The 17,364-nt window shown below is 38.5% G+C and overlaps 1 protein-coding gene and 1 long non-coding RNA gene across 17 annotated transcripts in view; one reads left to right on the forward strand and one right to left on the reverse strand.

The window, feature by feature from the left end:
- LOC115934578 (ubiquitin carboxyl-terminal hydrolase 6-like) overlaps nucleotides 1–8,665 on the reverse strand; it is a 104,943-nt gene extending 96,278 nt beyond the window's left edge. For 11 of the 15 annotated variants that reach the window (XR_010133842.1, XR_008679500.2, XR_008679497.2 and 8 more), the window contains exon 1: nucleotides 8,424–8,659. Coding sequence is in view for 6 of the 15 variants with exons in the window: in XM_055385927.2 (XP_055241902.2) it covers nucleotides 8,424–8,509 (86 nt within the window). In the remaining 9 variants the exon portion in view is untranslated. Of the gene's footprint in view, nucleotides 1–8,423 lie in introns of all 15 variants that reach the window. The other 4 variants (XR_010133836.1, XR_010133835.1, XR_010133833.1 and 1 more) reach the window with 1 other exon arrangement.
- A 181-nt stretch (nucleotides 8,666–8,846) lies between these two features.
- On the forward strand, nucleotides 8,847–15,312 carry LOC129533348 (uncharacterized). Of its 2 annotated transcripts, none has more exons than XR_008679504.2 (3): nucleotides 8,847–9,208; nucleotides 9,858–10,536; nucleotides 11,612–15,312. It is a non-coding gene; the product is annotated as an uncharacterized lncRNA (long non-coding RNA). The 2 variants fall into 2 exon arrangements; XR_008679505.2 differs by having other exon boundaries at nucleotides 8,847–9,204.
- Nucleotides 15,313–17,364: the final 2,052 nt, after the last annotated feature.

Here is a 17,364-nt window from a genome sequence, read left to right on the forward strand (position 1 = left end):
AGGAAGGGGCAGAACATACAGCAGAGTCTGTAAAGCTTTTCCCAAGAGTTTGGGGAAATTCAACCATAAGCGTACTTTGAAAAACAATGAAGTGATGGTAAAAAGCAAATAAGAGAGACTGGCACTTTATTAGAGACATATGCTTTGAAACAAAGGTCAGCTAGTTTACCAGGAATAACCCAGGAAAAAGACAGCTAAGAAGAGCCCTTCTGGTGTCAGGAAGAAGTTTCAAATGCTGAACAAATGAAAAGACCTGAAATAATAAATAAGACTGCTAATATAACAAAAGCCGTAAATACATAGTACGTTTCTTTTTATCTTTTTAAGACATAAAATTATGTCAAGTGTGTTAGTCTGTTCATGCTGATACATATATATACCAGAGACTGAGAAATTTGTAAAGAAGAAATTTATTTCTTATAGTTCTGCAGGCTGGAAGTTTAAGATCAATTTGCTGGCAGTTTTGGTGTCTGCTGAGGTGCCTTGAATACTGCATCCTCCAGAGGGGATGAATGCTGTATTTTCATACGGTGAAAAGGATGAAAAGGCAAAGAGTCCTAATTCCCTCCAGCCCTTCTATAAGACACTCATACCATCCATGAGGACAGACCCCGAGGACAGACCCCAATAGCCTAATCATATCCTCAAGGTTCCAGCTCTTAACGCTGTCACATTGAAATTAAGTTTCAACATGAACTTTGGAGAGGACAAAACAACAAACCATATCATCAAGTAACAGTTATAACAATAAATTATTGGGTATATAGCATATATAGATGTAATGTGTACAGCAATAATAGCACAAAAAGGAGAGCCAAAGTACACAAAAGTGAACAAAATTTATACATACATATATGCCACTAGAATTGCTATGCACCTAAAATTGATTGTGATAAGATGTCTACAGTAAACCCTAAAGTAACAAGGGAAACAATGAAAAAATAGATATTAAATATAGATTAAATGTTTTATAAAAAATACCTAATACAAAAGAAAGGAGGAGGAATAGAGGAATGAAAAGACATAAGGTATACAGAAAACTGAAGTAAAATGGATGTAAATCTAACTATACTAATAACCTCAAGTGAAAACGAATTTAAATATTCAAATAAAAGATTGTCAGACTGGAGAAAAACAAATTAAATAAATAAGATCCATCTACGTGTTGTCTGCAGGAGACATACTTTAGATCCAAACATGAAAATTCATAGGAAAAAAAGGATGGAAAAGTTACATGATGCAGGCAGTAACCACAAGAAAGCAGGAATTGTTATATTAATATCAGAAAAAAATAGACTTTAAAACAAAAGGGGTTACAGAGGTAAAGAGAGCTTTCATAAAAATAAAAGGGCCAATATCTCAAAAATAAATAACAATTATAGGCATATATATGTGTGATGAAAAGACTTCAAAATCTATTGACACAGAAACCTCCAAAAATGAAGATTAATTAGACAATTTAACATACTTCTTGCAGCCTTTAATACTCACTTTCACAAATGGATAAAATGACTAGGCAGAAGATCAACAAAGAAATAGAACACTTGAACAATACTACAAAATAACTAGACTGATTAGATATTTAAGGAACACTTTAACAACAGTAGATTCTCAAGTGCACATGCAATATTACCCAGGAATACCATACCCCAGGCCATAAAACAGACCTCAATGAATTTAAACACTGGAATAATACAAACTATATTTTCAGACAATAACTGAGTAAAATAATAAATCAGCAATAGGAAAATTTGGGAAACTCAGAATTATGTGGAAATTAAGCATGCTATTAAATAACCAATGGGTCCAAGAAGAAATAAGATAAATTAGAAAATACTTCAAAAAAAGATAAAATACTTTAAGAATGCATAATATCTCTTACGTGATGCAATAAAAGTAGTTCTCATACTCAAAAACATTCTCTAACCTGCCACCATAAGGCACTGAAAAAAGAAGAGCAAATTAAAACTACAGCAACCCCAAGGAAGTATTAGGGATATACAAATTAGTGAAATACAAAATAGAAAAACAATTGAGAACCTCAACAAAGCCAAAAATTGTTTCTTTGAACACATCAACAGTGGCCACAATTTACATAAACTGACCAACAAGAAAGAGAAACTATTGAAGTATCAATGAAATTTTTAAAAGGACACTAAAAGATATAAAAAAAATTACAAAAGTACCTATGAACAATTATATTTAAAATTTACATTTTTTAAACAACAGGACAAATTCTAAGAAAGATTCAAATTAGCAAAAATGAGTCAAGGAGAAATATAAAATCTTATCAAGTAAAGAGATTTAGTAATCAAAACTACCACCTCAGGAAACAATGACAACAGCAACAAATCTTCTAGCCAAGAATGCTTCTACCAAACTTTCAAAGTTGAATTGATACAATTATTTACAAACTCTTGCCCAAAAAAAAAAATACGCTTCCCAGTTTATTCTATGAAGCTAGTATTACCCTAATAACAAAACCATACAATAGCATCAAAAAAAGAAAAAGAAAACAAAAACACAGAACAATATCTTTAACAAAAATAGATGGAAAAAATCCTCAGCAAAATGCTAATGATCAAAATCCAGCAATACATAAAACATGTAATATACTATAACCAGGCAGGACTTATCTCAGGAATGCAAGAAAAATCTACAATAAATGCATCATTACATTAACTAGAGTCAATTATATTGAGTTTCATTTTCCCTATTGATTACCTACTAAGTTGCTTCCAGTTTTACAGTATTTCATACTGCCATTCCTAGACTCCTGAATCTGGACTGTTTCACGGTATTGACTTTAGAGAATATAGAGGGATAATCTTGGAAATAGAGAAACAATATTGTTCATTGATTTTAAAATTATATATATACACAAATAGTCAAAAAGTCATTTTAGCCAAAATGCATTCCATGTCAATGAAAATGAAATAACGAAATGATACCATCAATCAAAAAGATGAGAAAATGGAGGAAATGAATATTGGAAAATAGAGTCACTGACTTAATTGTTGGATTTCTAGTGACGCAGGTAAACAAATTCTCTTCTGTAGAGTTATCCTATCTAGGGCCACGTCTTTAACCTGGCACCAACAAAGTACTAAAACCATATAACAAATCATTCTTTTATACATTTGGGTCCTCATGTAACTTTATCTAGAAAGAACACTTTTGTTAATTTAAAAGGAGTATTTCAGTTCCTACAGCATTTCTTTACATTAACTGGTTTAAACACCAATCTCCGTTAGTTAGTATACCCCTAGCAAAAACTGGATTAATAATCAGGTATCTGGGCAGGAAATGCTGTGCCTCGGGGTCTACTAGCAGTGAGTGAGTAAGGAAATGATTCTTTGTGTCTTTCTGCAGTAAGGCATTCATAGCTTCTGTTTTACAAAGCATAATTATAGCTACCAATATTTTGGAGCCATAGATCATCAGTAAAAGGCTATATTTGTGTGCAGAACATTTGATATAAAAAGTTAAGGCTTCCAGTCTTATTTTTGTTGTAACTTTTCTAATTATATGGTATTGTATTTTCAGATATGAGTACACACAATGAAAACAAACAAAATTACCATTCACAGTTTGCCTTCTTTCCATCAAATTGGTCTCGTCATATAAACAGTTTATTTTATAGATGCAGTGTTCCTTTGTATTCATAGCATCATCACTCAAGATGGTAATTATTATGGTGAACATCTCGGTCATTACACTGGCTTATCCTTTAACACATTGCTATGAAATTGGATCTTATCCTTAAGCTCCGATGTCTGTATGGCCCTGATAATGTTGAAAATGCAGTCCTCATTGTACCTAACCTTAGGAAATGAATAAATGGCTATTTGGAGTCCTGGCTCCCTTTGTGCTTTTATATTCCTGAGGGCATGGTTTTATAATACTTCACAGAATAAGACTAATTGTGAAATATTTGGATGTAAGTTGATTTGGATATCCCTGACTACACAACATCTGCATGTAAGACAACACACTATTTTCACAATTATGATTTTGTCAAGTTCTCAAAATACAGGATTGACTTTTAACAGAAACTCTCTGTGCGGCATAATACCATTTGTGCTATTTTCTTATATTTATTCTGTATATTAAAAAGGGATATTAATTAACTAAAAGGGTTTTTGTGCTTATTTTAGACAATAAAGAAATTATGAAAGTTTACTCATAAATATGCTGGACAGTCATTTCATAATAAACTATGACAATTGTTTATGTATGTCTCCCCAAGGGTAAAGATCATTCAAGCAAAACTATCTCCTGTATCGGTATTTATTCACCTAAATAGACTGTTCTGGTTAAAATTTTAATGAAAAGTCATGCTTATATATTACTGTATAATTTTGTATATGCATGGATATTTACCTGTTCAAAGTAGAGATGTAGTTGACATAAAGGGATGTCTGCCTAGTTCACAAAAGTATGACCATGAAAATATCATTTCTATGATACTCCCTCATTAGGGAGCTATCCCTTTCTCACTCCAACCTTGAAACTGTAATGTCAGAGATCATAGTATCTACTTCCCTGTGCAGTACTTTTTGATCCAAGTAATAGATCCACGATCTGAGAATAGTCAAAGTGCATCTCAGATTTTTCAAGAGTTGGAGAGAGTGAAGGTTTCACTTCTGATGGTATATGTTGTAAGAATGAGTCTGTATCTGTCAGTGCCAAATTAAGTAAGATGGAGTAAGAATAAAGCTGATGCTCAGAGAAGGGGGAATGAGATTTAGAGGTAGTATTGACTATTTAAAATGCGTCCTGAGGTCAGTCCCACAAATGCATTTTATTTTATTTCAATACTGACAAAACCTTCTTTTTATGGTTATAGTTAGTTCAAAGTAGTTTTTTTCAATTTCAATTGAAATAACAGGTGTAAAAAACCTCAAAAATACCCCATTTCCCCTTGCAAATTTATTGTTCTGAAGCTAGACTGATGTTGAAATACTCGAGGTCACCCTAAAATGATACTGTTTTACTGATGCCTTCATTTTTAGTATATTTTCCTTAGATTTCACAAGAGGTAAAAACATCTACTATAGATGTGTTATACCTTTTGAGGTTGCTTGTAGTCTTCATATCTGGTGTGTGCGTGTGTGGCTGGGACAGTGCAACACGATGGAAAGACTGAAAATGATACAATTCCAAAAAGCTGTTTTTACAGTGTGAAGCCTAGCCTCCGAGTAAAATCCCAATACTATCACGCAAAAAATTACTAGGTTTGCACCAAGTTATGAATAGGTTGGAAAACTAAAAAGGCCTATGAGGCCCTATAAGAACCACCTTATTAGTGTTTAATAAAGGTAAAGGTAAAGTACAACATAAATAAAATGCAGGAAATCATTGAATGTCTGTCTTTCAGGAACAGAGCCTTTCTCCCTAAAGATCCTTTCTCAGTCTCACGGACACAGTTTATCTGTATATTATGAACCTTCAAGATTTGAGCTTACTATAATAATTAAAGGGAAGTGCAGAAAAGTCTTTACAGCAGGCTCCCTCATACACTGTTGGTCATATACTTCTTAAGCCAAGTTGTGTAAACCATCAAACTAAACATTCTCAACGATGTAGACCAGTTGGCACTAAACAAAGCAACATTACGAATCACTAACTAGCACATGCCATTTTCATCTCGCTCATGGGTCAGTGTTACGCTTCCGAGGCATCTCTAGATACAAATATCAAGCTGTTCCAGTCCAACTGTAAGAGAGCCCTCTCTTATGTAGCCATACATTAACATGAGAATATAAGATGTGTTGAGGAAAAAGTATCAAAGGATTGAGAAATCTACGTAAATTTTAAAAAGAATTAAGAGAAGACCAGGCTATATTTAATGTCATCAAAGATAATTCTAGTGCATTGGCATTATTTTTTCACGTGCCTTTTCTTTCTTTTCCCCTTGACTGATTCTCTCCTAGCTAGTTTTAATCAATTTTATAGAATAATCTGCGTATAAGGCACACATTTTAGTCCAGTTCAGTTTTACAAATTTATAAAACTAGATAACCACCTACACAATCAAATATAGAATATTCCCTTCACCTACACATTTATTGCACGACCTTTGCCAATGAATTCCCCACTTCAACCCCAGAAAGGTTTAATGCATTGTCTTTATATAATCTCAAATTTTATTTACGTGGAAGCATACAATATTTATTATTATCTGCCTTCTTTCCTCTAGTATATGACAAAAATTCACGTTTAATTTTTTTTTTTTTTGTACAAAGGAATGACAATCCTTCAATTGTAAAAACTAAACAACATGCTACCCAACTAATCACATGCCTTAGGGTATATTTCTGAAATGTTAAGATACATTTTTTAAAAGCAACTTTATTAAAACTCAGGGCTATTAAAGTATATATATATACAAAGACAACACTAAAAAATAAAGTTACGTTTCCAGGCCGGGCTCAGTGGCTCACGCCTGTAATCGCAGCACTTTTGCAGGCCGAGGCGGGCGGATCACGAGTTCACGAGACTGAGACCATCCTGGCTAACACGGTGAAACCCCGTCTCCACTAAAAATACAAAAAATTAGCCGGGCTTGGTAGCCTGCGCCTGCAGTCCCAGCTACTTGGGAGGCTGAGGCAGGAGAATGGCGTGAACCCGGGAGTCGGAGCTTGCAGTGAGCTGAGACCATGCCACTGCATTCCAGCCTGGGCGACAGAGCGAGACTCCGTCTCAAAAAAAAAAAAAAAAGCCTCAGCAAAGCAGAGGAAGCAATCAGTAGAATGAAAAAACAGGCAGGGAGCGGTGGCTCACGCCTGTAGACCCAGCACTTCGGGAAGCTGAGGGGCGCCGATCAGGAGGCCAGGAGATCAAGACCATACTGGCTAACATGGTGAAACTCCGTCTCTGCTAAAAATACAAAAAAAGTGTTCGGGTGTGGTGGCAGGCGCCTGTAGTCCCAGCTACTCGGGAGGCCGAGGCAGGAAAATGACGTGAACCCAGGAGGCAGAGCTTGCAGTGAGCGGAGATCGTGCCACTGCACTCCAACCTGGGCGACAGACCGAGATTCCGTCTAAAAAAAATTAAATTGAATTAAAATTTAATAAAAATGAAACAACCCAGATAATGGAAGCAAGTATTTGCAAATCATGCATCAGGCAACGGGTTCATACACAAAATGCATAAAGAACTCAAACTACTGAAAAGCAAACATACAAATGATCTTATTAAAAAAATCTACCCCAAACCTTTGTCCCCCACCATTATTTCCCTACCTTCTTTTCCAAACGGCCTTTGGCCCCCTCCCTCTCACCATCCTTTTTCTTTCACCATCTGCCCCCAAACTTCATCATTTTTGCCCACCCTCATTTCACAAAGCCGCCTCTACTCTCCTGCTCAACACCCTTTTCCCCATCCATCTACCCAAACCCTTTCCCCAGTTTCTTCCCACCGTCTTTTCCCGTTACCCCTGGCCACCCTCTTTTTCCCCGTCCCGCTCTCATCACCCTCTTTTGCTCCTTTATCTAAGCAAAAACATTTTCCCCCGTCTTTTCCCAAAACCTTCTCTCCACTCCTGCTGCTCACTACCCTCTTTCCCTGCTTCATCCAACCACTGTTTTCTTCATCGTCTTTCCCCCGTTCCTCCTTGCCATTCTCTTTCGCTTCTCCATCTACCCAAAAACATTTCCCTCCGTCTTTTCACAAAGCCTTCTCCCCACGCCTATTCACCTCTCTCTTTCCCCCTCCATCTACACCCCAAAACTTTCCCCATCTTTTCAAAGTCTCCCCCCTTTACCACTAGTGCTCTTTTTTCCCCTATCTGCTTGCCACCCTCTTTTTTCCCCTCCCTCTACCCCAAAGTATTTTTCCGTTGTTTTCCCAACCCCCATCCCTGCTACCTCTCGCCACCCTCTTTCCTCCTCCCCATCACCCTCTTTCCCCCCTCCATCTATCAAAACACTTTTCACCCACCGTCTTTTCTTTCTTCACCATCCTTCTTTTCTGCCACTGTCTTTTCACAAAACCTTGTCTTCCTCCTGCTGGCTACCCTTTTTCCTTCTCCCACTTGCTACTCTCTTTTGCTCAACCCAAAAACTTTTCCCCCTCACTGTATTTTCTCCCCACTGTCTTTTCACAAAACCTTCTCTCCCTACTGCTCGCCTCGTTTTCCCCCATCACCTCCCTGTCTTTCCCCCGCCCACTTGCCACCCTCTTTTCCCCCTCCATCTACCCTTAAACTTTTTACCCGTCTTTCTGCAAAACCTTCCTTCCCTCCCGCTCCCCACCCTGTTTTTACACCTCCATCTACCCAAAAACTTTTTTCCCCACCATCTTTTCGCTGCCATCTTTTTGCAACGCCTTCTCCGGCTAAGCTATCCTTTTTTCCCTTTGGCCCTAACTACCCTCTTTACTCCCTTCTATCTATCCCAAAACTGTTTTCCTTCTCCTACCCGCTCCAGCCGCGCTGGTCTCTCTCCGTCACTGCCGACAACCGCAGCGAGGCGAGCCGCGCTCCCGCGGCTCCAGCCTCCAGCATACGGCCACCGACTCCTGACTCCTAGTCCTCTACGTTGGGCAACCAGCAACTCCACATGAAAATACAGGAACTTGAAAACACGTTTTCCCACTTCAGCATCATTTATATACTGCGGTAATGCCCACGGAGGTTCCTGGACTGCATGTCTTGATTGGATGAGAAAAAAACCTCCAGGCTTACTCTGATTGGACTTTATGATCATGTTCTGATTGGATGAGAGCAAGTCTTAACACAACCAATCACAGCATGAAAATAAAGTCCAATCAGAGTAGGCCTAGAGGTTTTTTTTCTCATCCAATCAGAACATGCAGTCCAGGAACTACATTTGCATAACCTCATATATAAAGCATGCTGAGGTGGCGTCAGGTCATTTCAGGCTCTTTTGTGTCCAGCAGAGGAGCAGCTCTGTGTCCAGCTTAGAGGACTGGAAGAAGCCACAACCTTCCGCCTGCTGGAGGGTGGAGGATGGATGGAGCCTGGAGCCTGGGTCACTACCTCGCTGCGGTTGGTAGTGGCGATAGAGCAGTAGGAGAGCGGTCAGCAGCAGGAGCTTCTCGTGCCAGGCTGGAGGACTAGAAGGAAGAGGCACTGCCACATGCTGGAGGCTGGAACCTGTGCCACCATGGCTCGCCTCGCTGTGGTTGGTGGTGACGTCGGAGACTGCAGCTCAGCCACAGTGGTAGAAATGTGATGGGGTAGGTGAGTTTTCCTGGCCTGCTCTGTATGCGTCTGGGGGCAAGTGTTGGGTGTCCTATTGGGGTTCACTGCTAGAGGCTACCCTGCCTGTGGCAGTGGTCTGGTTGGGGGCACTCTCCGGGGTTGCATTGCTGGTGGTGGGGCAGGTTGCTTGGCTATCTGGGGCTATACTGCCCGTGGTGGCAGGGGTGGTGGGGGGAGGCAGATTGTGTACACTAGCTTGTATTGCAGGTGGCTGGGGAAGGATTAGGGGCATTATCTTCTGCTGCACTGCCAGCAGCAGGGAGTGGGTTGGGTGGAGTTATCCGGGGCTACAGTGCTGGCAGTGGGGGTGGTTTAGGGGCGTTGTTGGGTGCTGCACTGTTTGTGACTGGGGGGTGCACCATTAGGAGCTGAACTGCCCGTGGCTGGGTCAGATTGTGGGCATTATTGGGTGGTATGCTCCCTGAGGTGTGGGGGGAGTGCTTTTGCGGGGGGATATTGGGGTTACATTGCCTGAAACTGTAGGGTGTGTTGGATGTGCTATCCGGGGGCTACACTGCTAGTGGCAGGGGGCAGATTAGGGGTGCCATGGGGGCTACACTGCCAGCGGCATTGACGAGCTGAGGAGGTGGCAGCGGCAGTGACAGCAGTGGCCTCCTTCTTCTCATAGCTTCCAAGTAAGGGATGGTTTTCCTCTTCTCGGACTCCAGACTCTAGAAGGCGATTTTCTCCGCACGAGCTGGATTGCACGGTAGGGCCTCCACACCCACTGTGATTTCCCGGCCTGCCCTCATGCTTTGTGTTGCGAAGACCACCTGGGACTACCGGGCAGGGAGTAGTATGCACCATGGGGGAAGTGGGAGACAGGGCACTGTGGGTGGAGGTGTCAGGAATGGGAACCAGCCCTTGAGTGGGGAGGGCTGGCTGGGTCTGAGTTTTTCCTACTCAGGCTCCCGGAGGAGGGCAGCCTTGGTGGGTCCAGCAATGCCTGGCCAGCTGGACTTGGCCAGGGGCCGGTTTCAGTGAAGGCACTCACTCCCACCCCAGGCCCCAGTTCCTGGCCAGCTTTTGCCAGAAGGAGAGGTTGGACTTTGGAAGGTGGGTATGAGTGCCTTCAATGAAACTGATCCCTGACACCCAGTCACCAGCATAACGAGGTGAGGCTCTAATGGTTCCAATCCCTGAGTCCTGTTTTGGGCTTTTCCGGCTTTGCTTGCCGAGCTGCTCCAAGCCAGGCTGAAGGAGGAGAAGGAGTCGCCGCCTGTGGTACGGTGGAGCAGATGACGTGGCTCTGCAGCTTGCCTCATGCAGTTGGTGATGGAGATGGAAACCGCAGCTCTACTGGAGAGGTAGGAGGGCACCCACGGGGGCCTGGTGGTAGGAGCCTGGTAGGGTGGGCTGGTACGTTGAGGGTGACTGGTTGTATTGGCATTGGTGCTAGTGGTGGTAGCAGTAGGAAGTCTGGGGGCCGGGAAGGGGGAGTAGGAGCACTGCAGGGCCCATCCCGTTCTGGGGTGGGGAGGAACCTGTGGGTGCTGTAACGAAGGCCTCGGTGGCAGTGGTGGTGGTACACCTAGGACAAAGAGGAGTCCTCCCCCTTCTCCTGCAATCTGTGGAGTGTGCCTTCCTCCTGCTGGTGCCTGAGCTAGGCGTGAGTGGCAGCATTATCTCATTCTTAACAAAATTTAGGGGGTGACTATTTATGTATCCTTTTGCGTGTTTTTTGTTGTGATACTCTTGGAGTTACTCAAATTTTATGAATCGAGGAGGCGATAAAAAGTGTCATATGATAGGCCTTCTAATTCCCACACCTGTTCTTTTTCCTTTCTTCCATTGTGTATTTTCTTCTCATTTTCTTGTTCCTCTTCATTTTCTTTTGCTACTGCTTCTATTTCATGTTTGTATTCTTGTTTCTCCTCCTGTTTTTGTGTTTTTATGCCAAGCAATGGCTTTAACAAACCAAAACTGAGTTAAAAATAAAATACTTGTCACTGTTGTGTTTTTTAAGTAACTGATCCCTTACTATGTTTTAGAGATGAGGAAAAAAAAATCAGTTGTATAATTAGTTACTTGAATAGCCATGTTTTCATAATTGTGTTAGCCCACTTATGCCTAGTGCTCCACGCTAAGCATGTGGAAATTACTTATATCCTACTGTTAAATGTCATCAGCAAGGTCTGATTTTTCACTTACGCAAAAATTCAAAAAATTGCAACCTCTGGCATAAATGGACTAATGTGTTGTGTTATTCAAGGAATCAAAAAATGAAGCATCACAAAATATTGGTAGCAAACAGCCATTTCATCTCTCTCACATATGTTTTTCTGGAGCTATGGAAGAGTCACAGGGGTAATAAGTTCTAATTTATGAGATGATTAACTGAACCATATTCCCTTCATTTTTTTTTCTGCCACCATTTTCAAGAGTATTGTCATCTGCATGGCAAAGGGTTCATCACCACATCTTTGCAAGAGGAAAAAGAAGGGGGAAGAATCATGTGTATAATGTTGTAAGGCAAACATTCACAACCAAAAACAAGGTTTTATTAACTTTCGCCTTTAAGAAACTGCAGTGTTTAGCCCTCTTTGATTCCTAGTATTATTGCCTTTGGTATGAACTCTTCTATTAAACTGATCACTCTAGAAGTTTATGCATTTTGTATCATTTTTCAAGCCAACAGAAATGTGTAATGCGTATAATTCTGACACTTTAGTTATTTTTAAGGCTATGAGCATGTAAGATACTGTTGGTATATGGAAGAATATGTATAAATACCACTAGGTAGCTTATTTTGAAGAGCTAGTATCTAAATTTTTGTCCAGAGTAGATTGGTTGCAGTTTCTTAGGTGTGTTTCTTAATACGTTGCCTCAATGTTTTAAAGCATGTAGAAATTTGAATACAGTTTAACTTCATATAGTCCTTTGTTTATAGATTTAATATTTCTAAAGACTAAAGACATCACAGCTCCCTTTAAGATTCAGTAATATTAATAAAATTTTAGAAATATAGGGTTAGAATCCAACAAATTCAGAGGAAAATTGTTAAATTCTATAGCTGTAGAGCAGGAATGAAACCCAGGTTCTAAGCTCTAAGGGGGCCATGAGGTACCATACAGGTGCATCAGTGACTGGGCATAGATTCAGCAAAATTACAGGATGGTTGAGAGAGTGAGCTGTGGAGCCAAACTCTATGTAACATGAATTTTTAAACTGCCTGGTGCCTCAGTTTATCCATCTTTACAGTGGGGACTGTAGTAAGTTTTTCTTTTTCTGCTCAGTTGTCTGTCTTGTTGCCACTGTTCCCTAGTCTGTCTTGTTGCCACTCAGTGCCCACATGAGAGGATCTAAGGTAATTTCTGACAGCCTGGGACTCCTTAAAGAAAAACAGAAGGTGCTACAAAACCCATTTTAGGAGAAACCTCTGTTGTCCTCATGGAACCCCAAGAACTTCAGGCAGACAGGTCTCTATCAAAATCTAAGGCTCTCCTTTGTTTTGTTTTGTGTTATCTGACCTTTTAGGTTTGGGTGGGCATCAGAAATCAGTCGGGGAGAGAGATCTAAAGAAAGTTGTGGATATGAAGATGTATTTATGGTAAGAAAAGTTATGAAGGAAAGAAATGTTATATGAGAGAGGATTTTGTATGGCAAATTCTTGTCCTAAAGTAGAATGACTAATTATGAAAGGGGGAAATACAGGAAAAGTCAGAAAGTTCATGTCATAGATGGTCTGTGGAAGTTGTGTTAGGGTTCATAAAATGAGAAAGAAAAACTTACAACTGCTAGATCTTTTCCTGTCTAGAAATTTGTGTATGTGATGGATATGTAAAGGAGCCCTAATTACTTGGCTTAGAAGAAAAGGAAGGCTTTTAAATATTTTGTCAGAAAAATAGAATCTCCAATGCCTTTTATTTCACATGACTTCAGTAATCTTTGGGAAATAAAGACAGTGTTAAAATCATTGGTAAAAAAATCATCAAAATTTATCCATTTTGTCTAATTTAAGTCAGAGGTTAAATTTTAGAAGTGCTTTAACGTCGTAAATTGATTGACTTTGGAAAATTGTTCTGTTTACCTGGTTTGGAGCTGTTCAACTTCTAGGTAAGGCCTGGGGACAGGTGGAGTTAGCCATGTCTCCTAGCTATGCTGGAAAGAGTCAGACTTTACCTACAGTTCTGTCTTGTATCCTATACACTGCACCTGGTACGTTATTAAAACTTCCTGCTGCTTCTAATCTGAGTTCCACTTAAAATTTTTCCATCACTTGAATACTATCCCCTCTACTAAATTTTTCCCCAATTAAATACTTAGAATCATTTTTGCCCACTTGACCCAAGCATTAGTGATATATCTTTAAAATACTTATAATGTGTCACAATATATTTAGCAAATGTAGCGAATGGCATTTTTACTTTTGTTAGCATTTACATAGCATTTATGTAGCAATGCTATCTCAAGTATTTTTGGTCATTTGAATGTTAGATAATATGCTTTTCCTTTGTTTCTGTGTAAATAAATAGGAGATATTCAATAAATAGTATCAATTAATGTTTCACTTCTAGAATATACTTATTAGGATTATTTTTCAACACTACATCGTATTTACTTGTTGGCTACATAATAAGTTAGAAATAATATTTTGGATTAACTGTGTGACTCATGAGAGGGAGTTTGTGCAATTACAATCTTTACAAATTTTTACTTGATTTTCAAGACTTACACTACAACTGTTAGAACAAGGTAATAAATAAGCATATCTATTAATATCAACTCTTGGCTTGACCCAATGATAGTGTAGGAATTAACATAATTTTTCCTACTAAAGGTATTGGATTTGTTTTGAGAGACTGCAGTTTAAAATCGACATAGAAAGTTTAAAAATTGTTAAATTTTTAAAATGCCTTTGAAATTGTATTATAGAAAAATAAATATCCTGGTTTAGATTGGTAGGTTTTTTTTTAAATAAGGACTAGACCAAGAGAAAGGGAGAGTAGTGATAAATGTCCAGGTTTTTAAGTTGAAAAGTGAAAATCAGTGTATTACAACGGATGGATTTGATGTCAAATTACAGATGCTGAAAACATTGTATGTAATCTACTAGCCAGGGTAATTATACAAGGCAAAGAAATGAAAGGCATCCAAATAGGAAAGGAAGGGGTGAGATTGTCTCTGTTTTCTGAAAATGTAATCCTAATGTAAAGAAAATCTTAGACTCCACCAAAAAAACCTGTTAAAGCTGATAAACACATTCAATAAAGTTGAGAGTTACAAAATTAACATACAAATAGTATTCTTGTTTCTAAACACCCATGACAAACTATCTGAAAAATAAATTAATAAAGTAATTACATTTATAGTAGCATCAAAACAAATATATAAGTAAATAAAATACTAAGGAGTAATTTTAATGAAGGGTGTGAAAGATGTGTATACTGAAAATTATAGCACATTGATGAAAGAATTTGGAAGTGACAAATAGAAAAATATCCTATATTTATGAATTCAAAAAATAATATTGTCAAAATCTCAGTGCTACCCCAAACAATCTACAGATCTGATATTTGATAAAGCAAACAAAACATAAAGTGGGGAAAGGACACTCTTCAATATATGGTGCTGAGATAATTGGCAAGCAACATGCAGAAAAATGAAACAGTTCTTCAAAAGGTTAAGTATAGAATTACCACGTGACTCAGTAATTCACTCCTATGTGTACACTAAAAAAATTAAAACAAACGTCTACACAAAAAGTAGCATACAAGTATTTATAGCAACAAAAAGTAGGAAACAACAGAAATGTTCATCAATTGAGGAGTAGAGTAATAAAATGTGGCCTGTCCATAAAATATATTACTTGGCAATGAAAAAGAAAAAGGTATTAATACATGCTCCAAAAAGGATAAACATTGAAAACATGGTAAGTGAAAGTAGTGAGTCGCACGTAACTATATATTATTATGATTCCGCTTACATGAAATGTCCAGGATGGGCAAATCCTTCCAGAATAGGCAAATCCTTAGTTAGGAAGTAGATGGATGGTTGCCTAAGGCTGGGAGGGGTTTAAAGAAAGAGTGGGGAAAATGAGGAAAGATTGCTAATGGGTGCAAGGTTTCTTTTAAGGAGCATAAAAATGTTCTAAAATTATATTGTGATTGCATATTCACCCAGTTAATGCACTAAAAAATTGAATTTTATACTTTATATGAGTGAATTACATAATATATAAATTATATCTCAATGAACCTGTGAAAAAAGTTAAAAAATATGTGGTATGCATACACAAAATTTCTTCATTTTATTTTATTTCCATAGGTTTTTAGGGAACAGGTGGTGTTTGATTATAAGAGTAAGTCCTTTAGAGGTGATTAGTGAGATTTTGATGCACCCAACACCTGTGCAGTATACACTATCCAATTTGTAGTCTTTTATTCCTCACACCCCACACCCTTTCTCCCAAGTCCCCAAAGTCCATTATAGTAGTCTAATGCCTTTGCATCCTCATAGCTTAGTTCCCGCATACAAGCGAGGGCATACGATGTTTGGTTTTCCATTCTGACGTTACTTCACTTAGAATAATAGTCTCTGATTCCATCCAGGTTGCTGTGAATCCCATTATTTTTTTCGTTTTATGGCTGACTAGTATTCCCATATATTTATGTATTTATTTATTTATATCACAATTTCTTAATCTACTTATTGATGGACATGTGGGCTCATTACATGTTTTTGCAATTGTGAATTGTGCTGATATAAAATAAGACATGGACAGGATGCTGAGGAGGGCATCAACAAATTTCTACATACAAGTATTTTATTTTATTTTATTTTTAAACTTTATTTTATTTTATTTTTTATTATTATCATACTTTAAGTTTTAGGGTACATGTGCACAATGTGCAGGTTAGTTACATATGTATACATGTGCCATGCTGGTGTGCTGCACCCATTAACTCGTCATTTAGCATTAGGTACATCTCCTAATGCTATCCCTCCCCACTCCCCCCACCCCACAACAGTCCCCAGAGTGTGATGTTCCCCTTCCTGTGTCCATGTGTTCTCATTGTTCAATTCCCATCTGTGAGTGAGAACATGCGGTGTTTGGTTTTTTGTCCTTGCGATAGTTTACTGAGAATGATGATTTCCAATTTCATCCATGTCCCTACAAAGGACATGAACTCATCCTTTTTTATGGCTGCATAGTATTCCATGGTGTATATGTGCCACATTTTCTTAATCCAGTCTATCATTGTTGGACATTTGGGTTGGTTCCAAGTCTTTGCTATTGTGAATAGTGCCGCAATAAACATACGTGTGCATGTGTCTTTATAGCAGCATGATTTATAGTCCTTTGGGTAAATACCCAGTAATGGGATTGCTGAGTCAAACGGTATTTCTAGTTCTAGATCCCTGAGGAATCGCCACACTGACTTCCACAATGGTCGAACTAGTTTACAGTCCCACCAACAGTGTAAAAGTGTTCCTATTTCTCCACATCCTCTCCAGCACCTGTTGTTTCCTGACTTTTTAATGATTGCCATTCTAACTGGTGTGAGATGGTATCTCATTGTGGTTTTCATTTGCATTTCTCTGATGGCCAGTGATGATGAGCATTTTTTCATGTGTCTTTTGGCTGCTAAATGTCCTCTTTTGAGAAGTGTCTGTTCATATCCTTTGCCCACTTTTTGATAGGGTTGTTTGTTTTTTTCTTGTAAATTTGTTTGAGTTCATTGTGGATTCTGGATATTAGCCCTTTGTCAGATGAGTAGGTTGCGAAAACTTTCTCCCATTTTGTAGGTTGCCTGTTCACTCTGATGGTAGTTTCTTTTGCTGTGCAGAAGCTCTTTAGTTTAATTAGATCCCATTTGTCAATTTTGGCTTTTGTTGCCATTGCTTTTGGTGTTTTAGACATGAAGTCCTTGCCCATGTCTATAGTATTTTATAGCATTGCTTTGAAATATTTGATTCTCATATTTATTTTAATGGATGCAAAATTGTTCAGCAGAGCAGTGTTCAAAAATAGCTACTATAAAAAATAATTTTTGTCTTATATTCCAAGTTTTTCCTTTCTCATGTAATGATAAACAAGACAGAGACCTTCATCAAATTTTGTACTTTTTATCTCTACCGATTTCTGATAATATATATTTTATTTATTTACTTTATCATATTTTTTCTTCAAG

This window comes from Gorilla gorilla, chromosome 4, assembly GCF_029281585.2.
Source record: "Gorilla gorilla gorilla isolate KB3781 chromosome 4, NHGRI_mGorGor1-v2.1_pri, whole genome shotgun sequence".
Taxonomy (NCBI): domain Eukaryota; kingdom Metazoa; phylum Chordata; class Mammalia; order Primates; family Hominidae; genus Gorilla; species Gorilla gorilla.